At 39.8% G+C, this 26,274-nt stretch overlaps 1 protein-coding gene across 1 annotated transcript in view; it reads right to left on the reverse strand.

Annotated features, from left to right (window-relative positions):
* LOC124113291 (von Willebrand factor A domain-containing protein 3B-like) overlaps positions 1–26,274 on the reverse strand; it is a 464,410-nt gene that overhangs the window by 344,009 nt on the left and 94,127 nt on the right. The window contains exons 4-6 of the mRNA XM_046473587.2: positions 14,606–14,856; positions 8,246–8,405; positions 7,972–8,040 (exon numbers count right to left, since the gene is read on the reverse strand). Of these exons, the coding sequence (XP_046329543.2) occupies positions 7,972–8,040; positions 8,246–8,405; positions 14,606–14,856 (480 nt within the window). The remainder of the gene's footprint in view (positions 1–7,971; positions 8,041–8,245; positions 8,406–14,605; positions 14,857–26,274) is intronic.

Genomic DNA, 26,274 nt, shown 5'->3' on the forward strand with positions numbered 1-26,274 from the left:
ACATCAATGGATCTTTCGCAGTTTCCTCTCGGAGTCTGGTCTCAGTTTCTTCATGGAGCTGTGGATTGTGCTCATCATATTCATGTTACAGCCACTGGTCAAACTTGGCCATTGTATTGCATATCGCAAGACACTCCTTCTCAATTTGGGAATATCTCTGTTCTGTTGCATTCATGCTGCAGGATGTGAATGCCGCTGGATGAAGTTTTCCATTAGCATCAGGCTGAAGTAAGGCACCCCCAAGACCTTCCTCACTAGCATCCACTTGCAATACCACATTCTTTTGCAGGTCATAATAACTTAGCACAGGTGCTGTTGATATAAGTTGTTTGGCCTGATTGAATGCAGTTTCCTGTGTTGAAGCCCAAGAGAATGGTACACCTTCCTGTGTGAGCATTGTGAGAGGGCGAATTGTTGCACTCAGATTTTCACAGAAGGGTGATAAGTAGTTGACCATCCCTATGAATCTCAGGAGCCTAGCCTTGTTGCGTGGAGGAGGCATTTCTGTGATCGCAGCAACCTTGTCTGGGTCCGCTTTCATTCCTTTGTCAGTAATTATGTTGCCGACAAATTTCAGTTCCTTCATTTTGAACTTCAGTTTAGAAGGTTGGCACTTGATATTTTTTCGTCAAGCATCTTTCCATTAATGCTATAAAGCGTCGATCATGATCCTGTTCCACCTCATCATATGTGTTTCCTTCACCGTATATGAGTATGTCATCAGTCATTGATATGGTTCCATCTAGACCTTCTAGTGCAGCAGATAGTCTCATTTGGAACTATTTGGAGGTGCACTTGTAATTCCAAATGGCAGGCGTAGCCATCTATACCTGCCATAAGACGTGTGCATCGTAGTCATGAAAGATGATTCTTCATCCAAAGGAAGATGAAGAAAACCATCACAGACATCTACCAGTGAAAAACACTTGGCGTTGCATAATTTGTGAAGCTGTTCATTGAGTGTCGGCATTTGACATATTGGTCGAAGGATGGCTTTGTTCAGTTTGACTGGGATCTATGCATACCCTGAACTTTTTTGGAGTTTCTCTTATTAGAACATTTGAGCACCATGGTGTTGGCTCATCCACCTTTGCTAGTATACCAGCTTCTACATTTATCAATTGCAATCTTTTCCTTTTCCCTTTTTGCTACAGGAACTCTGTGTATTGGCATCTGTATGGGAACAACATCAGTTTTCACCTTGAAATGAACTGGAGGTCCCAGGGACCCCACTCCTTCAAAATTTTCTGGGTATTCCTTCAGCACGTTGTGCTTAGTGAGTTGACCAGGTGGAGGTAACATCCTTTTCCTTGGTACTACAATAGGCTCTGATGGTGCTGGAGGTGGCATAGTGCATTGTCCAGGCACCTTGCTGTGTATAGTCTCAAGATGATTGCATGCACATAGACTACTGGGATCTGTAATTTCCATTTGTTTCTTTTCCTCCATGCACATGGATTCATTTGAGTCTTGAAGATTTGATGAACCGCAGTCTGGTCTGCCTGCCTAAAAACCCTGGTAAGTCTCCACCATCTGTAACATCTGCAACATCATGTACTTTAGAAGTCAAAGTAAATACCTAATCAGCTTCAATCTTTATCAGTCCAAGATTTTCACTGTCTTGGCCAGAATGTAAAGCTGGCTTTCCTTTCAACTGATCATGGGGAAGTACTTGAAATGTCAAAAGTTCAAACTTGTTCTTTCGTTCACATACTAAACTGACTTGTCCCAACGGGTGAAGGGGCTTTGCATCACCATAAGGATGCAATATGAATGGGGATCTTTGAATAGTTGCCTCTGGAAACATATCTCTAACAGTCTGATCGGAAATGGTATTACACGTGGCTGCAGAATCTATCTGGTACTTTACTGGTGTAAACTTGTTTCCTGATGTTGATGTTGAGAGGTAGACAAAGTATTTCTTGCCCATTTTGTTTGTGGTTACATTATATGCCTGCTGAGTTTCTAGTGAGTATATCTGGTACTCATCCCCCTGTTCATAGTCATCAGTGTAGTGGCATTGTGCATCTAATTGATGAGTTGACTGGTGACTTTTGCTTGTACCTCGACTTTCCTTGTCCTGGTTTTCACGCTGGTTTGTGTCCCTTACGTACCCTGTATTTCTCCTACCACGACCCGGGTTCCCTCTACTTTGTTGTTGCCCCCATCTTGGATAAGAAGTGGGGTTGACAGGATTTTGCAAACATACCCTGGCAAAATGGTGATTTAACCCAAATCTCACACAGTCTTTTCCTTTTGCTGGGCACACCTTCCATGGATGAGGGCCTCGTCGATCTCCACACCAATGGCTTCAGCTCTCTTCAGTCCAGTGTACCTGTTCATCAATATTCTTGGATGATTCATCAATAAGTTTATTTGCCTTCTGTGCAGATTCAAGGGCTTTGGCTTCACTGACAACATCTGACAATAACTTTTTACTATTGTCTGATTTCAAGTGTGTCTTTAAAAGTTCAGTTCTAACGTTGCTGTCATGCAGACCAAATACAAATTTGTCATGACACATTTCATCTCCTACTGCTGCATAGGCACACAAGCTACCTGATTGTCTGACCTTGACCTCCCATTCTTGTACTGTTTCGTGTGGTAGCTGATTAGTATTCCAAAATCTGAATCTATCTGTCATCAGTGAACTACCGACGGTCCCTGTGTAGAAAGTACGTAACTTTTCCATCCATACCCATGGTTTATTCCTATCTTCTTCTACTATTTGAGGTTCTATAGTGTATCTCACGGCCTGTAGTGCTTCATCTGGTATCGCCGACCTTAGCGACGATATTTCCAATTTTGGCTTCTTGTAGTAGTCTATTTGTTCAGTATTTGGGTTTTTATCTAGATTTCTGTAATCCGCCTGAATACAATAGTCTTTGAACCTAACTTCAAAGTTCTTGAAGTTTTCAGCCACGTTCCCCGAAAGCTTGAGCTCAGGTCGCTTCGGAAGTCCCGCCATTGCATGTGCTCGTAGTTGATTCGAGTTTGAAACAATCTGGCCTACCTCCGCTTCTATAGATTGTGTGATCCCACTTCTGACACCAAGTTTCCAGCCTCGTTGGACCAATGGTAAAGACACAGTTCAGTTGTCTTGATTTGCAGAGGCTTTATTACGCCTGACGATACACCGGGACTCGATCACAACACATGCGGGCTGCAATCTTTTAGGGATACCTGACCATGCTACTTCCGGCCTGACATTCGCAATACTTCGTATTTCCAACAATCGGAATAACTCAGAAATGAACATACTAACAACATAACCAAAGAGGTTAACCCTGTCAGCAAGCTTACTAGGTAAGGATGTCATCTGTCGGACAACTCCACACCCTGCTACATACTTTCTTGTCAACAGAAGGCACGTCCCGAGCCGTATAGTAGGGTAGTGAGACTTATTTTGTCACAGAAATGTTGACATGATTTGCTGATATGTGGCTGTGGGACAACATGCATTCATATGGGGGTTCATTGATAAGTTCTAAGCCCGACGTAATGGGAATTCTGTAACAGTGACATCCTTTTGTTGTGGACATTACATTATGTAATAGAAATATCCACAAAAACTAGAGTCAAATTGTTTCAAGTCAGTACAATAAGTAGCTAAGTGTGAGTGTGGCAGGGAGAGCCTGAAAACAACCCCATCCTGGATGACCTGTGACGTCAGCAACACCATAAATGATTAAAAAAAAATCCATGATAGGGTGATGACACCCACTTGTCATCATACAGACAATGAGTTTTAGCGACTGCCGGGACCCCCTGCCAGGAGTAGCCTTTAATTCATCTTTCATTATTCTCCTTAATAACCATGGAGACAATAGAAATTCCAAACAGAAGGACCAGCCACTGGAAATGATGACTATTGTAAAAGAAACGTTGGCAACTCCTGTTAATGGGGTGGCTCAGTACATGGAGATTTGCATCCTGCATGTTGAAACTGATCAGGTTGTCGCTGGGGTTGGTTTGATAGTGAGGTCATTTAAACCAGGGTGGACGCTCGAGGTACTTCTGGGGAATGTGGCCATGTTGTACACAATCAGATCAGATCTTTGTGCAAGTTACCCCAACACAAAGATCTGACAACATTCTATGAAGAATGATCATTCATCAAACCAATCACAGCATTGTGTGCAAGATCACGAAAAGTAAATATCCTATTAATGTGTTTTCTAATCATGCAACCTCGAAAAGGTTAGTCTGGTGCAATGAACGACTTATGAACGACAGCTACGACCATCGTTTATCTTTCACTTCAATGGGATAAACACATGAAAGGGATGGAATACTTTCCATATAGCCCATACAATCTTGGCCATCTATTAAACATTTCAGAATTTTCTTTTATTCAATTTTCAAATTGAGAACTTTGTAAAACTATTTTTCAAAAGTTGTCTGGATGGGCAGTTTTCATTTTGAAACTAATGTAGTAAAGCTCAAGAAAGAGGCTTTGTGATGGCTAATGCTGAGTATCCTGTCTGTGATTTTATTTGTCGGATAAAGTTCGTTCTGATGTTAAGTATAAGGAGATGTCCTCAGTTGTGCATGTTTTAGCAATCACATTTGTCCTCTGTAGTGCCTGTAACAAGACAAGACTTGCCCCTGCTGTTGCAAGCCTCGGTGGTAGCGCTGGCACCCCCTGTCCGAATCCTCAGGGACTGAAGCCCTAGTCAGCTGATGAGCTGATGTTAAATACCTATATGCTGTAAAGATTCTGTAAAGTAGTCTAAGCCTTGGTCAATGATGAGACTTCCCTGGATGTAGGCATGACCATTAAATATCTGGCTTTTTCACCAAGTAGAACTCAAACAATAGTTATAATTTTGTATAATTCTAAGAACACTACTTCTATTACCATAATTCATAGGCTAAATTCCCATAATTTGGCTGTCATCACACTATAAAATCTTCAGATTTTCAACAGACTTTCCTCTTCAACCAAGCAACTGCACATGTGAGATGCGGGAAAACATCAATTCTTTCTAGTAACCTGCATCCTATAGACATAAATAGATGTATTTGGGAGGTGGGACTCCTGATGAAATAGAGGTAGTATTCTTAGAATTATACACAATGATAAGTTCTATTGTTTGATAATTCCTCCGAATATCTTACCCCTATGACTTCATAGCCAGAATTTACAAGAGGCAAGAATGGATCTCGTATCATCTCGTATAAACACATAAAGAAACAGACAAACAATACACAATACCTTATATTTGCCATAGAGAAAACCCTGTTCTATTGGCATTTAGTGAGGTCACTTCCTGTACTTCCGGCTCTGATGACATCACTTCAGGTTCTAACGTCACTTCCTATTATGACATCCCTTTTCTGTTTTTTCTCTGAAAACATCTTCAACTTTGAAGACACTTCACTTGGCGTCTATCCAATAGAACCGTTGATCACTTCCAGAAGTAAGCCATTAACCAGTGAACTGCCTACTCTAGGATGACAATAATCCAAAGCCTAACTTACATCATCAGGTTGAAGTACCTTGAGTCTGTGCCCCCAGTTTCCCAGTAGCCACAATTGGGCCCAGCGAAAATAGCCCTCCTTCGGGCCCTCTGGTTGAACATCGCACAACAGGCTGTAACAATACAGACTCCTTCAAGGGAACAGAGACACATGTCTTGATATGACAATAGATGACTTCTATGACAGTAAACAAGTTGGAATCATAACCAAACTTGGCGTGCCAGCAACTCCCCCTGCCTCTTGAGGAAGCCTTTTATAAGCCCACTTGATCAGGTTTCATCTCCATGGGAGCATCCACTGATAAACTTTGATGCTGCTCATCAATGGTAGGTAGCAGATGCCGGACTCCCGCTACCATCCAGTTAATCTATGCTCCAACATTCATCAAATGTCTATTGAATGACCTTGCCTGGAGAGTACAGTGAGTCCTCGACATAACACTCCTCGATGTACCGCTAGCTCGGATCACGGACTTGTATAGGTCTGTGCTCGGATGCAGCGTGGGGTAAACCTTGGCTCCCCAAAATTCATGCAGAATTTCCCTAAAAAGCGCATTAATGCAAATAAAGTGACAAATAAACTGAAGAGATTTAATTCCCAGTTGCATTCCTTCAATGAATTTAGGTAAACGAACAGGTGATAACAAATGAACTTGGTCAATGTTTTAAATTTCTGATAAAACATCCCTAGACATGATAATTTACCAATTATATTGTATTTCCTGTTGTGCTAGGCACTGTTTTATATGCAGAGATTAAGATTACCGTGTGTATTTTCTCGTAAGCTAAGCTGGAAGCAGCAATCAGCCGTACACACATTTTCTCGGAATCTACTGGGGACTTGGTTAAAACGTACCCAAAATATAACTTTCAAGAATTTTGATACAATAATCATAACTTTAATTTAATCAGACATTTTGTATTCCAATATCACGTTATTATAGTAGCAGTAAGCATAGGCCATTGGTACGTATACAGCTGATCGCTAGTGTCAGATGTTTTTACGTATGGAACAATTTGACAAATTACCAATGATGCTCCAGCACTCGCAATCGCGAAAACTTTATGCTGACATATAGTGAGTGCGTAGGCTAAATCTACACTCAAAGCAGATGATGTCTGTAGATGGAGGCTTCATGCCCATAACACGTTAACGAAATACTCTACTTTCATGATTTCCATTTCAAACCAGATTATTAATCAATGAATGTGTTAATTTATGAGCAAAAGCCTTAAGAAATTACAGCGTGAAAACTAAACAGAGTGTTTGCTTAAAAGTTTAAAAAGATTCCTTGCTTCTCTAAGCACACACATGAAAAAAGTGACGTTTTTCCACATTGCGCATGTGCAGTTGCTTGGTTGATGAAAATATCGTCCATACAACTAATCAGATAACCTGACAGTAAATAGGAGCTTCCTTTAAAAATCTAAAAATTTTATAGTGTGATGACAGCCAAATTAAAGGAATTATAGCCATGATGTAATAGAGGTACTATATTCGAAGGAATTATGCCTGTCGCCGTAGTGGATGCCAATGGCCGGCCATAACTGAGAGTCCTGAACCTTGTATGAATTAACTCTGGGCAAGCCCTGCATGTACGCTGCTTAATGTCCTCTTCCACAGCTGGGGATGAAGAAGCAAAATCCATTTCAAGGATGGGTGGTGATCCCTTACTGAATCAGGCGGCTTAAGGGCGTTCCTTGAGTGGCAAAGTCAGCAACCAATGCCTGTGCCAACTCCGCTGGCACTGACAACACTGTCAGGGGAAGTACCTCGGGACCAGGCAACACTACTGGGAGCAGATCCACCATCCACTTGATGATATTAGCATCCACCAGATGATGATCAACTTACTCATAGTCCAGAGAGAACAGGTGCTCTAAGAGGGGAGAAGGAAAGAAGGTTGACGACCACAGATGAGGTGATGAACACCTAGCTATGAACTCACTTTGTGAGTCGTATGACCAATGGTATGCAGTAGACTGTCCAGAGGCTGCACTGCATACCCGCAACTGCAATAAGACTGGATTTTGCAGGTGCCACACTAGTCACTGTAGCCAAAACAAGGGGGGTCACTACATCACGTCCTTCCAACAACTCTACAGGAACTCAGCAATATAGTCCCTGAAGAGTGGGTCAATCTACCTGTGGCTACCATCAAGGCACTTATTGGGACCCTGAGACGATGGTGACAGGCTGTGATCTCAACACAAGGATCTCATACGCGCTTCTGAGAGTTTGTTTTAGGGGACAATGAATTGTGGGTTTTTGTGATTTTTCGACATTTCAGTTTTGGTCAGATACGACTGATTATTGGTCACATGTTGTTTGTTGGCATTGTGTGGCACATGACAACAGACTTTTGTTCATTAAACACGTCTTCACGCAATATTGTCTTTGGCTATTCAACAGATGCTCACAATTCTGCATATAACCTTCAAATGTGGTGATCCTCAGCAAACTTAGTTTGTTCAAATTTGTCTATACCTTTTCTCTCAAAATTTCCCTGGAGCTGTCTATTGATGACCCCTCAGTGAAGAGATAAATAGCTTCATTCTGAAATATCAGAATATGAACATTTGAGTGAAAGCAGTCATGAATATTACAACAACATCATGGGGCCTCAAGTCTGGGCCAGATAAATGATAGCACAAGCAACAATCTTGGTCAATGTACAATGACACAGAAACATTGATGTCACATATTGAAATCATTCAATCCATCCTTAATGAAAATTAATTGCTATGATTTCTTCACTTACATTCTTATCTGTGAGGGCATGCAGGACAGCTTCACATGTGGCCGTTGTAGACACCTCAGCTAGCCTGTCTAGTCTCCAAATCCACTGTATGGCCTTCTCTACTGTGTCATGTGTCACAGGCACACACTCTTGACTGTAAGCATCCCTCTCTTCACAGGCCCTGGGTTGGATATAACTACATCATCACAAGATGTTATGTAACAACAGAAAGGAGTGGGAGTGACACAGTAATATCTGCATGAGAGCTATGACCAGTAAATACTTTGCGTTATGTTTTCAGCTCATTTAGTTGTTGAAAAGTTTCACTGCCAAGCATAAACTTCAGGTTACCCATTATAAGCTGGCTATAATCACTTATTCTCTAAAACATCCATTTATAGCAATATTTAGGGAGCAGTTCAAAAGTTTTGAGACATACCCAATCCCCAAAATATGTGTCCCGAGACATGGGATCTTACATCTTACAACTTCATCACATGAATGTGTATGAGGCTGCTGCTGTTTGTTCAGATAAAAATGCTCAAAACAGATACACTGTTCCCTGAAACACGAACCACAGGGACCTCTACAAAGTACTGTGAATTGGTACATTGCTACAGGTGTCCTTGAGATCATATCTCTTCCTGCATGTATCAGTATAGATTTGACAGTTCCAAGCTCTCAACTTGATACTATATAGAGGTGTAAAAAGAACTTTGACAACTTTTAATTTTTCCAGCACAAGTGTTGCAAAAAGTCGAACATTCAGTGGTCTGCATATGACTAGCGAAATGCATGTGGCTGTCAGACAACTTTTGGTCCTCCGCCCATGCATGTCTCTTCCCAAAGGGGCAGGGACATGTTTGTGGATTTGTGTGGGGACAGTTGAGTGAATGCAGCAAGTTTCTGGATGTGAAGAGTTACCTTCCCTGGACACTATAGAAATATGAGAGCAAATGTAGATGATTTATGGTTGTTTTATCCAAGTGGTCATCGCTCTTGCTCAGCACATGTGGATTCTCAGAATATACCAGGTATATTAACTGTGGCATTGTAATATGGTTGATAGATATATGCACCGATGTGGCTCGTTGTTTTGAGTGTGCTTGTGTGCACCACTACCCGTGAGTGATATTACCTGCCTCTTTGTTTTTTAATCGGAATACAGTAAATCTTGAAATTAATGCATCTCCAAATTAATAGACTGCTGACCTCTAGCAAAAAATGCGACTCGATACTGTAAATCTTGAAATTAACGCGAGCTTGAATTAAATGCGAAAAAAGCGAGTGGTCTTTGTTCACATTATTGAAACTTCACATTTATGGCTCCAAAATACTATCAACAATAAGACAGTCTCACTGCACACTTTGGATAGCGGAAATACCAACTTGAATATAAACACAAACACGTGTTTGTGTCATTAATCCAATCAAACAGAAAATAGCACTGCTTATTAGCGGTGAGTGAAGCACTTCCATACAAACGATAAATCTGTTTTTCCTAAAAACAACACACAGTTTATATGCTTATTCTGTTGACTGGCATAAAGGAAGTTCAAAACCAACAAAATAATTGAACCAACAACAGTTCACTGATTAGAGTGGTCAATGATGCCTAGTTTGACACAAGTGGGTAGAACTCTTTACCACGGCAGTGATAACTCATCGGATGCCCATTGTGTAATTCCTATTCTTTGAATGACATTGTTATATATACTTGTTACAACTGCTGTTCACTAAACTGTGTTTGTGTTTATATTCAAGTTGGTATTTCCGCTTTCCAAAGTGTGCAGTGAGGCCGTCTTATTGTTGATAGTCATTTTGGAGACATAAATGCAAAGTTTCATTGCATAAATGCGAACAAAGAAGACTGGCATTTTTCACATTTAATTTCGCGATAATTTCATTATTTACAGTACTTTGTTCCAGTCGGTGTCGCATTTATGGCGTGTATTGTGTAAATGGTCGGATCATGCTCTCCTTGATGAGCAGCCATTTTTCCATGTGGCCGACGTGAGTCAACAATTGTATATGCATGGCATTATATGTTAATAAACTCATGTGTACATAGATTGTTCTTTTGTATTTTATTTCATGATTGTTTTAAGTATGTTGCTGGTTTCAAATAGAACCACTGCCTCACACATGTCTGGTAAAAGCAGTAAACTGATAGATTGCTACAGAATTCTGGTGACATAAACCACTGTTCTTCTTGGAGTCAACAGTTTTAGTGTGCATTCCTTTGTTTTGTTGATTAGGATATGGGCTGCAGTGAGGATATATTCTATATGTATCAGATATATATAACAATTTTAATTAAATGTCAACTACTGTATCATTAAACAAAGCAAATACATAGTAATCTTACACTTGAAATGCTGTTATGTTTGCGTACAATGCCCTTTTATGACATCCTCCATTGACCCTTATCAGTTAGTCCTTTAAGTTCTAATGACATCACTTCTGGTTCTGATGTCACTTCCTATCTTGGCAGGACAGAGACTACACAGTTCCTGTAAGTCTGGATGTATGTCTCACAAATGGAAGCCAGTAAATGTGTAAATGGATCTCCATTGGCAGCTGGAGACCACTTTTTCAATTGACACTGAACTCCAGAACGCAAGGCTGGTACACAGGGCTCTTAATCTTGAGCTGTAAATGATCCAAATACAGGAGTCTACATCCGGCTTCAGTAATGACTCTATCTGTGGCTGTCTTACACAAGATGTAAAACTGTTTTCTATGCATTTTATGTGGTTGCGTCGCTGCCAGGTAAAATTAAAATGCACGACCTGGACAGAGATGACAATCTGGCGACTCCAAGTCTTTGCTGAGTACAGAGATGTCTGTGTATCAACCTTCTCAGTGCTGTAACTTTGTTCTTGGACACAAACTTTGGTAGGGTTTTGATGGCTATGGTACTCCACTCTTCCGTATGTGTGAGACTTGAGATGTCAAGAGCATGGGGAGCTCTGAGACTCTGGTTGCTGTAGCCATGTCTTGGCAATCCATCATTTTATTTCCAATACATATAGGCCACAGGCCTTTGTGTACAAAAGTTGAGTACAGACAGGTTTTAAACATTCAGTTTCGCATTTCTTACATTATTTGCATAATATAGATATTTTGCTGGATTTGTAATAAGATATGTATCTGAGACACTTGAGGCCTCTTTTGTTCATCTATGTGAAGACTTCACCTCAATGGTGACTGGTACATTTGTAACATCCTGCAACCAGTTGTTGTGCCACATTTAAACAACCACCCAACCTTTACAAAGATGACAATGCTAGGCCACATTGTTTCCAAGCAGTAACAGCTTTTCTCCAGAATGATGCTGTGAGGACACTGCTGTGGCCTGAATCCCCTGTAGCAAATTTGGGACATCTTTGGGAGTCAAGTACAGGCACTGGTCCCACTGGTACAGACTCTTGCCCAATTGGGAATGGCTGCAGTTGCCTTACTGGAGGGATGAGATGAATGCTGGAAGCTGTCATGCCTGCAAACATGGCAGGTTTTCCTGCTTTTGATGATTTGTGTCATGAATGTCATCTTTGGACTGAAATTGACATGATGTGGAATTGTGTTCCTGACTGCACCTTCATATCTATTGTGGCTACTGTTTTTTGCATAAATAAAATGCCTCTGAGTTTGTGTTTGAATCATAATTAAAATCTCAAAACAGAATAACCTTTTTGTTTTTTGTTTTTTGTCAGAGGTGTCTTCTTGCACACCACATTCCTTTTTCCGAGGTTATGTTATCGAGGTTTAAATGCCAATGTTCATACGACCAGTCATTGTAAAATATACAGGGGCGCTTAACTCTTTTGTTTGTGTACGTATGAGTATAATTTCATTGTGTTATTGGGATAAGTTTCATCTGTGATGTTTTATTGTTCAGGTTTAACTGCTTCAGTATTAATAAAACAGCTTTGTTCCACTTTTACATGAAGGGGAAGACTGTGCAGACAGCCGTACATTACGTCTGATCTGAGTTGATAGACAAGATCTGGACCTTCCAGGAGCTTGAGTTGTTTGCCCATGATTAATGGGAAAAATCTGGGCAACCACACTCAAGCGGAACATAACGGTGCTATGAGTAGGATCATTCTTCATCATCCTTACGACTCTGTCTAGGAGAGACCATGGTTGGATAATAGTGCTTGGGGAAATGGTACTGGACTGATGTATCCCAGGAGCTTGTTGTTGAGACATGTGGCAAACAAATCCAGGTGAGGTGTATATCCCGCACTGATGTTATCCAATGGAATACTTCTGGATTCATAGCCACTATCCTCCCCAGGATATGCTATCTGCCAAGATGTTAAGCTTCCCTGGAATATGATGAGCTTGCAGCCTGCAGTTGATCAGAGTTTGCCAAGGCACACAATGTGTAGTCTAGCTCATTGATCCTATCGATCTGGTTCCTTCTTTTTTCTGGCTGTAAGCCTTCTAGGTTTTTTATTCAAGTGTATTGTAGGCCATAGGCCCATGATACAAACGGAAAATGTACAGTGGAAGTTCGAGGATCACATTTATGTATTTACCAATGATTGTCTAAGATACATGGCTTTAACAATAAACAAAGATAGACTTTTAATAGTTGCTCGATGGACAGATGACATTAAAATGTTGAACTTTTGCGTTGTTGGAAATTCATAATATTTTCTTGGTATAAATTCTGCCCTCAGAATCTGGTAACATTTCCATATTAGAATAAAATGGTACTCATCTTCAACATAATTGTATTTACATGCTTTGCAAACTCGTTCCACTCCAGGTTCCATTTTGTGTCTACCAGATTCGATCCGAAGATGATGGGAACTACACCGTAATCTAGCCAGAGCATGTCTAAATTTCTCTTGTGGTAAAATAGTAATATATATATCCAGGCCAAATGTTTGCTTATACAACGAATAGTCAAAATGATTTTGAGCTTTCTGAAAGAGTTGCATGCCAGTCTTGTTCATATTAAGATTTTAATCTACATAGAAATTCACTTATAAACCTGGGGATATTTGTAATACATTGGTGCTCCCACACAAGGCCAAAAGCTGTTAGCTGAATAATTCTTTTAATCTTTTAGGGGGCACGGGTGGCCCAGTTGTCTAAGGCGCTGCAGTTCGCTGTGCAGAGTTGCGTCCCTTGGGTGCGCTAGAAACCTATGATTTTCAGTTCGAATCCCGGTCCGCCCTGATTAAGTTTCTAGGTTTGTCAGCACCATACCCGTGCTCATAGGTTTCACTGAAGTGGTAAACGCCTGAGACCTGCATCACTTCGGGCTTTCCTTCCTTTTGCCGTGATATAACTGGAATACTGTTTAAAGTGGTGATAAACCCAATTCACTCACTCACTCTAATTTTTTAAGCCTAGTTAATTTTACCATTTTGGAGCGCCTGAAGTTGCATGTTATAATTCTTTTTGTAATATCGTGAGTCTGGCATTTTCAAAATATTACACCATTATTTAACAGCCCTTTATACCCATAAATATACAGCGGATAACGTTCACATTCACCTCTCACAACATGTTTTGAGGTTGAGTTTCGAACTCCTAAAAATTGTTTACAAGCAATCATATGTACGCTCTCAATTTTGTTACAAATGTCAGGACTCAAGCCCCATATTTCTTACCCATCTAACATTATAGGAGTGATTCTGATATCAAATATTTTAAACAAAATATTAAACGATAACGGCTTCAGCTTTGCTAAAGATTTACGTTCTCCAAATAATACATTCTTTGCTTGTAGCGCTGCATCCTTTACATGTTTACCCCATGATAAAGACCTAGTAAATCTTGAGCCTAAATATTTATAGGAGTTTTCACAGTCGAGTTTGACTCCATCAAAAAAACATTTCTCATGCCTTGTGAGCCACCACTGTGATGTTGTCTATGGCTACCTGGATCGATGATAAGGATAAGTGGTGCTTCTAAGCTTCGAGCACATAATAAATTGCTCTCATCTCTGGGCAATTCATGTGGAGATCCATCTGGTAAGGTTGCCATAGTCCCTGCACTGTTAGATTGTCCATATATCGGCTCCCCAGCCTGAGTTGGATGGTGATGCTTGGGTGCTGGGAATAACAGTGGCATGCCCTCCATGACATTTTCTTGGTATGTCCGTCACTTGAAATATCTTCAAGCAATGCACACCCTAAATTATGGGCTGTTAAATTCTGGAAAATACATCTCTTGTGTTTACTACACAAAGATTTTTTCTTTAGTATCAATCATTATAATAAGGGCCCCCTATTTCTAATTTTGAGAGCGCCCTGGGCGCTTATTACGTCGAATACAGTAGTTGGCAGTGAATATGATGTAATGGAGGTAGGGTATTCACAAGGATGATATAAAAAAGGTAATCATGGTAATAACTACCTGATGATGTTAAATTTGGTGAGCTGAGTAACTTGTTCACGAAGGACCTTCTCCATAGCTGTCCGATACTGGTCAAACTGCTGAGGTGACATATTGCGGATGTCAAGGATGATGATCACAACTTTCTCCTCTATGATTCCAAATATACGACGACTTTCTGTTGTAAGCCACTCCAATCGTCTTTTGTATAATTTCTCCGCCTGAATCAGTCTCTTTTGAATCTGATGTAATTTCTGTTTGCTTCCTGTAATCTAAAAAATAAAAGTTTAATCAACAATAAATATAAAGACATTTGTACAATCGTTTGATTACTTACTTTGAATGCTATATTTTCTTTGCACCTATCATTAGATTGCTAACAGTTTATATGGTTTTAAACAATTACTCTGTCCTACTGACCACACCTATGTTGTGGTCTCTAAAATATAACTGATTGTTTTACACAAGATGATATCCGACAGCAATCAAAACGAACAAGGCATATATTATTCATAATTCCTAAAAACAAAATGTATATTCAGATTTAAGTTATTGTCCAATGCAGTGAAATACATTGTTTAGCCATTTGGTCAGGAAAGTATGGCTATTAAAAAGGTATATAATGTGCAGCCCTTAAATTTTTTTCTGTGTAGCCACTTGGTAGCCAATTTGGTTATAAATATATATGTCTATTGTCTCTTAGATGTCTAGTACTCTTCAGCCTGTGTCAAAGAGAAAGGCAATAGGTTGTAGAAACGAGTCATCGTCATACAGTAAAGCAAGTTGATTATCATCTTGCCTCAGACGACTGCTCCTCAAGCAGCAGCATACCAGTTCCATCTACACGATCATATTCCATGTTATCCTGGAATACTACGGACAATCGGGTATCAGAATTATGGCCCTCGCTCTCTAGGACGCACTACAGTTACTTCCAATGTGTGTGGAAACAAACAAACAGTACAGTTTGACTATATATAAAGGTATTTCGTCATGGGTTTAACATAATATTAAATATAAGATAGCTATTTTGTAAAAATTGCAAAGAACACTGAAGAACATATGAAATTTCTAACTCTATTACATCTCTGCCATAAATCCTGTATTTTGGCTTCAGTCACACTAACTAAATATTTTCAAATTTTCATCAGATGTCCTCTTCACTGTCAATCACACACAATTAGTTGTTCCCAAGTAGCATCGTAACCACCCAAGCTATGACGTATGCAATGGTGGGAACCTCACTTTTTTCCTGTCTTTGCTAGACTCAACACCTATTGTAATAGCAGTAACGATATAGCACTTGGTAGTTAGTCACATTAGTCTAAGATTATTCTAATAGTTTTCTATAATACAGACATAATAAGTACATATTAATAGCTGCTTCTGGAGTGATGATCGCACGCACGTGAGTGAGTATTAACTGGAGGTGCTAGGTGTTAGTGAGGTCGTAATGGAGTCTCCGACTACTCCCAGTGCAAGAAGTGTGGTCGATTCATGATCACGGGAGATCCTCATGTTAACTGCATGAAGCAGACCAAGCTCCCAATACTCCTTCCTCAAGGTCATACTCTGTCACAGTTTCTTCTCCAATCAAAAAGGTGAATAGTTCATGTCAGACATCAATTAGCTGGGTCAAGGATCAGCAAACAATGCTCTACTCTCTTTCTGAGACGACTGAATCCACTGAAACACAGACTGTTATACCATCTACCCCTCAGTCTCAACCAGCTGACCTTACTACACCAGGCCCTGAGCCAGATACTGAACCTATGCCAGATACTGAACCTGTGCCAGATACTAACACAGATCAAATCATTGAAACGAAAAGAAATGTACGTTTAACCAATAAAGAAAGAAAACAGCAGAAACGAAAAGAAGCTAAGGCCCTTAAGCATATTAAGGAGTCTTTACCAATCCCTATAGAGGTTCACATCAGCTTTGAACCTCTTGAGATGGAGGTCTCTCCATCGCTGCCATTACAGAGTAGAGGACCTTCCCCACGTTCACGTTCTCCAATTGAGCCTCCATGAGTTGCTCTCCTAATTCAATCCAAAGGAATTGTAGAGGACTTTGGAACAATTTCAATGACCTTCAGCTATTAATTCAAGATTTCAAACCATCTTCACTTTGCTTACAAGAAACTTTCCTTAAACCAACAGATAATTTTGATTTACGACAGAACGATTCTTACCATTGCTTATCCCCTCCAGGGGATAAAGCAACTGGAGGGTCCTCTGTTATGGTGAGGTAGGGCGTCATTCACAGTCCTGTTCCTCTCAATACCCCTCTTGAGGCTGTTGCAGTACGTGTAACATCAAATATTGTTTTTACTTTGTGTTCTTTGTATATACCACCATCATACGCTCTCCGACAGTCTGATCTTCAGGCACTATATGACCAACAGCCTTGTGTTATCATGGGAGATTTGAATGGTCATAACCCACTTTGGGGTAGTAGTGACACTAATAATAAAGGAAAGGTACTTGAGGATTCTCTCTTAAATAATGATTTGTGCATTTTTAATGATGGTTCTCACACATATCTACATCCTGCAACTGGCACTTACACTTGTCTGTCCACGATGACCTCTGTGGAAGTGACCATTTCCCTACCATTTTACAATCTGTGACCCCATCTGATGTTTCTCCATCATCAAGATGGAATTTTACTAAGGCAAACTGTGCTTTATATGAAGTCCTTTGCACTAATCAACTAAAACCTGATGGTTTTCTTGATGTTCCCGACCCTATAAAACTTTTTTCCGATAAACTGAATAGCTGATGAATGTATTCCGAAGTCTTCCTCAAATCCTCACATACGTAAACCATGGTTCAGCAATGATTGCAAACTAGTTTAGGAAGGCAAGGAAAAAAGCTGAACACTATTTCCGTCGCCATCCTATGGTCAACAATTTAAATAAATTTAAAATATTCAACGCTAAAGCAAGGCGTACATTTAAACAAAACAAGCGTCAATCTTGGCACCATTATGTCTCCAAGATAAATTCACGTACGCCTATATCTAAGGTATGGAACATGATCCAGAAAATTAAAGGTAAGGGTTCTAAGTCTAGTATCCATCACCTTAAAAAAAAAACGATACTTCTGATATTGCTAATAAAATTGGTGAAACTCTAGCTCAACATTTTTCATCCTCAAACTATGTCCCTAAATTCCAAAAATTTCAAAAGCAGCAAGAAAAGAAACCTGTAAATTTTATTTCTGTGGTTTCCGTAAAAATCGCAGTACTATTGATCATTTAGTTCGACTGGAGTCATTCGTTAAGAATGCCATTATAAGCTTTTGTCCTCTCCCCCATGGCAGTTGGTACAGCTAGAAGTTGACCTGTCATTAAATAAACTTAAGAAATCAGAAACAAACCAACTAATCTATCAACAAGAATTTAATGAATTGCGGAACAGATATAGCACATTCAAATCTATATTTACAGACGGATCCAAGGATGGTGACACGGTTGCTAGCGCCACCGTCGTTGGATCCAGGATTATGTATTCAAGACTACCCGATAATAGTGTCATGGCGACTGATTTACGACTACCATTGTCTGAAGTACATTTGACTCCAAAGGCTAATTCCCCGTCAACATGCGCATTGACAACTGGTGTTAGAATCCGGCTGGAGTAACTCTTGAGTTTATTCCCGATCCAGTTACCTCTCTATATGCCTACCATCCTGAAGAACAACCATCAACTCAAGCCATGAAGAAAAGGAAACAAGATTGAAGAAAACAACAAGAATCTCTCCGATGCCAACTTTCTTGATGAAATTTCCCATTCAAGATTTCGTTCATGCACAGGACCAAAGAAGTATACACGCCTATCCCACAGGGATCCAACCACAGCCATCATCATGCAGACCCTGCACAATACAGAAGTCGCCTCACGGGCACCTACAAGATGGACATTGTGTACAAGATATCTCATGGGGACTTACTAATTTGTGTTTACGTACATGGACTCAATCAATGATATATATTGTGTGACTGTTGAATAGTGCAACCAGGTATGTTTAATCAAAGCCAGTATATTAATGCCAAAATGTGTCTTTCCAAAATTCAGTTTTGTATGTGTGCAATATACTCCAATTCTACATCTTTAGTCATGCTAGATCTTTGAAGTTATTGTGTAGGGAATCTTTGAAATGTCTCCAGGCCACGCCAGACTTAAAGATACAGCTAGGGCCCAGACAAACCTGAGCTGTAGTGTTATCGAGTCACACCTCAAAGTTAGACTCGTAATTTCAAAAATCTAAACGACAAAATTTGTCATTTGTTACAAATTATTAATGTGCACAGTTTGGTACAAAATTGAATGTATTGTCTTGGACTTTGAATTCAGATTAGGGATATTCATGGATAAGCCACCCCCCACATATGTATATTGTCAGTATTAAGTAATTAACAGCACAGCAGTTTTCAGCATTTCAGAGTTTTGATGTCGGAATTAAGGATTATTTATTTCCTTGGGCATAGCACCCACAATATATGGGCAAGCTCCGTTAAAGACACGGGAAGAGCACACGTTGTACTTAAAAGGGCAAACGTACCGACAAGTACCGTTTGAGTCGCACGATAAGTTAAGACTCCTGGTTTCAAATTTCTTTATGCGAACTATTTGCTGAGATGTTTAATTTGTACTTTTTATGACATTACTCATTATCATTATCATTATTCGGTACTGAGTCGCACCGCCAAGCCAGACTCCTGAATTCAAAGACCCTTCAATGATATATTTATTGAATCTGTGCAAAGTTGTATTTACCTCGTAGTGAAATTGCACATTACAAAGAATACTTGGTTGATGTAACAAATGTTATATTTGTTATATCGTTGTGTGTTCAATACTTGGTTAGTTTTCAAACTGGCACTAAATCAAACTGGCTAGATGATCACTTTCATACCGTCATCGGATAGGTACGTGTGCACAAGTATTTCAACGATATCCTAAACTCATCTAACTGATTATGTTCACATTTTGCACTGTTATTTTCGTAGGTGAAAAAGTTCATACATATCAATTTGGACTCATGTAAGCTTGGGGTCCAAGCTTCACGGAACGGAGGGAAGTTGTCATAGCGACTGATTTACGACTACTATTGTCTGAAGTACATTTGACTCCAAAGGCTAATTCCCCGTCAACATGTGTGTTGATAATAGTTCTATTTTTACAGCCGAATCCCATGCTATTTTAACAGCTCTAAAATATATTGGTAAACAAACTAAGCATAAGCAATTTATATTATTTTCGGACTCCCTCTCGTGTCTTCAGGCTATTAAAAATATATCATGTAATCATCCACTTTTAATTGAAATTATTGAATTATATAATCAACTTGCTACTGGCCAATATGACATCGTTTTTTGTTGGTTACCCAGCCATGTTGGAATCATTGGTTACACAAAGGCCGATGCTGCTTTGGCGCAGCACTCAACAAATCTGTGACACCACTTCTTATTCCATATAATGATTATAAACCCGTGATTAGATCTTACATCCGTGATCTAATGCAAAAGAAGTGGGACACTCAAGTAGGTATAAATAAATTACATGAAATTAAACCAACTATTGGCTACACCTACTTGGGTTGTCAGTCCAGATTTGAAGATGTCATAATGCGACGATGTCGTATTGGCCATAGCAGATATACTCATGAAAATATATTGAAAGGTGAGGATCCTCCATTTTGTATCCCTTGTGATGAGAAAATCACGGTCAAGCATGTCCTGCTTGACTGTGTTGATTTTGCCATCACAAGGGATAACTATTTCAAAGCTTCATCCTTAAAGGATCTTTATAATATCAGTGCTCGTTTAATTATTGATTTTTTAAATGAAATTGAATTGTTACTTACCGGTAAATTTTGATTAATATATTCTATATAATTTGTATATAATATCGTTTTTTATAATTGGTAAAATATATTTGATAACTGAGATTGTCCGTGGCTGTACCCTTGAAGGGTGTTGAAGAAGTGTAAAATTATTGTCCCCCTGAGAGGGTATGTAAGACCACATCTTTCAAAGTGAATTTATTGCTATCGTGTTTTTAATTGTAGAATATGTGTTATTTTAATGTTCGGCTAACTGTGTCAGCTATCGCCAACACCTGAAGGGATGGTGTAAATCCTGCTGGAGTCCATGCAGGTAGCAAAAGTACTGTAAGTCCCCATGGTCCCTAGTGAGGTGATCTATCTTCAGTTGCTGGCAATCTATAGCCTTTTTTATATTGTATCGTTAGGTATAGTGAAATATTTTTATGGCTGTATACTAGTTTTAAATAATATTCTGTGATCTTCTAGTTATTTTACTGTCCCTTGTTGACAGGCTTTTATTGTTTAAATGTATATATTATGTATAACTTTTGTTAGTCACGATATGGCTGAAATACTGCCGATGTGACTATAAATTTTAACTCACTCACTCCCACACTCCAACCTCCTGTGACAGAAAATTTGCCACCCCAGATGCCGGAATATAGGGGATGTCATGCTCCTACATCGTCTCAACACATTCATCAGACATTGCCTTGGCCTAGCTATGCAGGCAAGGTAGTAGACCAGATGTCGGAGAGTCTACTCAAGCTCAGGCATGTTGATCGACTACCCTTACCTCCATTGAAGAAGAAGTTGTACAGAACTCACGATGCTCCACTTCCGGATTTTCCAAGTGTGGATGAAGATTTTACCAAGCTCGTACGCAACCCTAGTACTAATGTCACGTTACCTGCTTTCGCGGATTAAGGATCTGTCATCGGTTTCCACATACATGTATTCAATGGACATTGGCGCTTATATCAACTGGTTTGTTGCCGGAATCAGACACATCATTCCGCCGCTACAGACATCTAATGAAGGCATAACCGGAGACACGCTTATGACTATTAGGACTGATCGAGTCAGACTCATCCACAGCCTACTAGATACTATGGTCAGGATGCAAGAAGACTTACTCTCCTCCCAAGGCTGGATGTCTTCACAACTATTATGGCTACAGCGTCAACATCTTCTAGTTCAGATTCATTCTAAAGCTGTTTCTTGATAATGTCACAACCGATATCAGCTCCCAAGACATTGAATGGGAAATTGGGACATGTAATAGATGAAGTCAGTCAAGATATTACCAAACGATCAGCCTAGCTGCCAAGGCCCATGGATCTTCCCATCCCCAGAAGCGTTCCCGGGACCAGAAAGATTCATCATATAAACAGCCTCCTAAGAAGACGTTTGTCCCCTCCGGATTCATTCCAATCGAGTCGGTGTACGACAAGCGCCAATCTTCTCATGGAATCTTTTCGTCAGCCAGACCACTAGAAAAAGTATCCAATCGCCATGGAAGATCGGGAGGCAGAGGCGTACACAGATTCTGACTTCCCTGCCATCCTCTCCAACGTTATACTTAAAGACCCTTTCAACCTGGTTATGTCTATGGACTGCCATTTACGCCTACCGTCTTTCAACATAATGCCGACTCCGGGACCAGTGGGAGGGCGCCTTCTGTCATACACTGAAAATTGAAAGCAGGTTACGCCCGACTGCTGAATTCTAGGTGTTGTGGCTCACGGATACAAACTGCTCTTCAAGAAACATCCTATCTTGAAGACTCAAGCCGTCGGATGCAGATTTCATCTAGTTGGAGCCAAGCTAGCGGCAGCAGATCTGGCCGTCAGAAAGCTACTAAAGAAGCGAGCCATTCAGAGACTAGCGGAGACCAAGAACACCAAGGGTTTTTATTCTCGGGTATTCTTAGTCCCGAAGAAAAATACAACCAACATGAGGATGATAATCGACCTAAAGACCCTCAACAAAAAAATCCTGGTACCTCTGCCAAAATTCCAGATGGAATCCGTACAGAAGTTATGGTCGACGTTGAAGACAAGAGACTGGCTCATCAGCCTCGATTTACAAGATGCCTATCTTCACGTCCCGATACACCCATCATCACGCAAATATCTACGCTTCGCCATCAATGGTCGACGTTACCAGTTCTTACCAGGTCCAGGTCTTACCATACTGGATATCAATAGCATGGCTAAAGCTACCTTACTTTAAAAATCCAGGAAAGCTTCCTTCCTTCTAGCCATGGCGGCAGCAGCAAGAGTTTCAGAACATCATGCCTTGGACTATTCTAGTCTCATCCATGATCAACATTTGACCTCAATAACTCTAAAATCGCTCCGAGACTTCGTAGCCAAGAATCAATCTACCACAATGGGGCCGTTGGGCCATAGACACTATACCACCTGGCTTTGGGACCAACAATGGATCACCCAGAGAGACTCTTATGTCCCATCAGAGCTCTCAAGTTCTATCTCGCCTTCGAAGGAGACTCTTTTTATCTTGCAAGACTCATTCGAACAAGGACATCACCAAAGCTACAGTAGCGGGCTGGCTAAAAGCTACCGATGCAGCAAGTTATACCCAAGCTCAGAATTCCACGCCACGTCTCGGATCCTGCTCAGCTCATGAATCAGAGCCCTAGCCACGAGTCTCGCTTCATGGACATCAGTCTCAGTAGAACAAGTAGTTTCTAGCTGTCAGTGGGCCTCACAAAACACCTTCACCAGTTTTTACTTGCGTGACATCCAACCGGACCTAGAGGGCATATGTTGGTCCCATTGTCGCGGTGCAAACTATTATCCACCAATAGTTTTCCCCCTTCTATCGAAAAAAAAGGGGGGGGGAGGATCCGACACCAGCAGCATCAGAGGGTGAGTACACCCTTGTTTATCCTGTCTCTTAGGTGTAGGACGGATTAGAAGCACCTTGATTATCAACTGCCTTCAGTGGGCCGGAAGTGACAACAGCACCGGTATTCGTGTCACAAATCCAAATTTAACAAGAAATGACGTCATTAAGCAGGAATAGATTAGAAATGACATCATAATTACGAACAAGATCAACAAATATAACAGTAATTCTAGTGAAGGTGTCATATATTTGACTGATTCTTGATACATTTCTGATTTTAAAGTCCTCAGGGGGGTATTTCAGAGGAAATTATCTCGAGTTACGATTAGAATCAGTAAATAATGGTTTCCAGAAGAGGATTACTGTCAATTACACAGGGAGTTACCAGAGGCAGACTTGGTCCCTCTGAGATATTCTGGCAGAGATCTAGTAGAGGTAGAGATTAACAACACCTTAAGTGTGTTTAAGGGGCTGAGTGTGAATATGCCAAGAGGAAAGTTTTTTCTATTGATTAGGTTTATCATGTTAATTTGTTCAGGAGCTCTCATGCTTCTCTGTGGTCCAGAGGATATAGATGTAGACTTGATTTCCAGAAAGGTTACTGGTTTTGAGTTCAAACCCAGGTTTCAGCAATGAGGTTTTTGTATAATCTGAAATATATATTGAAGCCTCAGTTTCACTTCTTCCTGTCATGTGATCAGGTGTGAGCACACAATCTCCATGCATTATATGTACATGTGCTGTGTGATCCTCCATGTTGCCTGCCGATTGTCACAGTCTGTATGAAAGTATGTTGGAGCACAAATGTAAGTTTTCTTTTTGTCTTTCTGACATTTTGTGATGATAGGTAAATGCATTTATATGCTATTGTACTTCTTGAGTTGAAAAAGTGAAATTAATGCATACATTTTAAGAAATGTCAAAAACATGTTTTTTGAAAATTAAGGTCTAAATGTCACAAACTAAATTTCTTCTACTTTGTATTGCAGTTTTCTAAAACTCGTCACCTCGTCACTTCGTCACTGGAGGCATCATTTCAACGTTAACAGTTTGTGATGCAAACGAAACTTTCAGTGTGAACGTTTAACGATATGACACTAACAATAAATTCCCTGTGATGCGAGCATTTCAGAGTTTTTGTGTTCTTGCATCTACAGTTATCATTGTTAATAATTCTAAGAATACTACCTCTATTACATCCCAAGTACTCCCTCCCACCTCCCCAAATCATCTACCTCTAGTAGTTAGTTGTGGGAAAAAAGTGAGGTTCCCGCCATTCCATACGTCATAGCTTGGGAACAATTAATTGTGTGTGATTGATGGTGAAGAGGACATCTGTTGAAAATCTAAAATTTTTTACCATATATGACCGCGGATAAGCCGACCCCGTAGATAAGCCGAGGTGCTAACCTGACCATTGAAATACAAGAGAAAATGATATGACCCGCAGATAAGCCGAACCAGGAAGTGAAAGGCAAAAAACACTGCGAAGTCTGACTGCAAGACATGTGTCGGTACTCGCAAAATATATAAGAAAATATAAGATGAAAAACGTTGTAATTATATTGAAAAAGTCATTATTATTTCAAATAAAGAATTAACAAACCAGTCATCCACTTTCATAATGTGGGAAGCTGTTTCTCTTGGGGTTTTTTAATCTCATAATGATCGTTATATGTTGCCATCAACAACGAAGCGCCATTTTGTGAATCGGTGTATATAGAATTATGAACCCGTGAAAAAATATATCAGCTAGAGCGAAGACTCGCAGTTTGAATTCAGCATCGTAAGCATGGCGTTTTCGTTTCAAACTCGTGATGAGATTGTCAGTCAGTAAAAATATACCAACTTTTATAACCCCCTTTACACCACTATTCTATGTTAATCCAAATGAATTAAATAAACTATCATACTATGAACACATTGAATGACCATCACTTACTCACAGGCTTCTCCAGTTTATTAAACTAATCTCTCGAAAACAAAAGAAATTAAGCCCCTACTCCCAACACGATCGCTAAGCAACCACAATTTGAAAATGTTTGTGTAAACAACATGACAATACCAATCGGCCCGTTATTATTAGTGCTCATTTCCTTGTGTACCGTGTTGCTTTTTAAACAACTGGAAGCAATCACAGTGGTCACCGTTTGTGACGTCACAGGAAACAGCTGATCACATGTTTTTGCAAATGGCGAACGGAATAACTCGCCGATACAGTTGTTTATTTGCCTCTTTCAATAAAGGTAGACATTTGTTCACTATCAATTTATGAACTTTGCAAAACGTACGTGATAGCTATTGGCGATTTCATCTGGGGATTATATATTATTGCTGTGAATTACATATATTGTTACATGTAAAGATCGTGGAGTTTATGAGGAACGATAAACTTTGAACATTCAATTGAAAACTTATTATCGGAAGTAGTAACATGCATAACATTTTTTTAATAATGACATCATTGGTGTATGATAATAACATTATTGATAATTTAACAATAATGGCTCTAGTCGTGGCAACTTCCAAACTTTCGGGAAGTTGTAATCTATCGGACCGTCATTCAGGCGATGTTTCTGAGAGATCACGATCGGAAAAATACTATCATGAAAGTGTATCCCGTGGATAAGCCGACCCCTTTCTACAGAATCTTTTTTCTGGTCCTCAAAATTCGGCTTATACGCGGTCATATACGGTAGTTAGTGTGACTGAAGACAAAATACAGGATTTATGGCAGAGATGTAATAGTATTCTTAGAATTATTAACAATGATAACTATTGTTCGATTTCTATCACAACATCATAAAGTGGCGAGTGCAAGTTGGAATCTCCAGGAATGACGTCATGAATGAACACTGGATCAGTGATGATTTAGAGTGAAACTTCATTTTAACATGGGTAAATATTTTTAAAGCTTAAAATGTTATTAACATTTTTAGACTGGCTCAAAAGAATGTTTGCATCTCATATAGAGATAATAAA

Source organism: Haliotis rufescens, unplaced genomic scaffold, assembly GCF_023055435.1.
Source record: "Haliotis rufescens isolate VD_foot unplaced genomic scaffold, xgHalRufe1.0.p SCAF_7, whole genome shotgun sequence".
Taxonomy (NCBI): domain Eukaryota; kingdom Metazoa; phylum Mollusca; class Gastropoda; order Lepetellida; family Haliotidae; genus Haliotis; species Haliotis rufescens.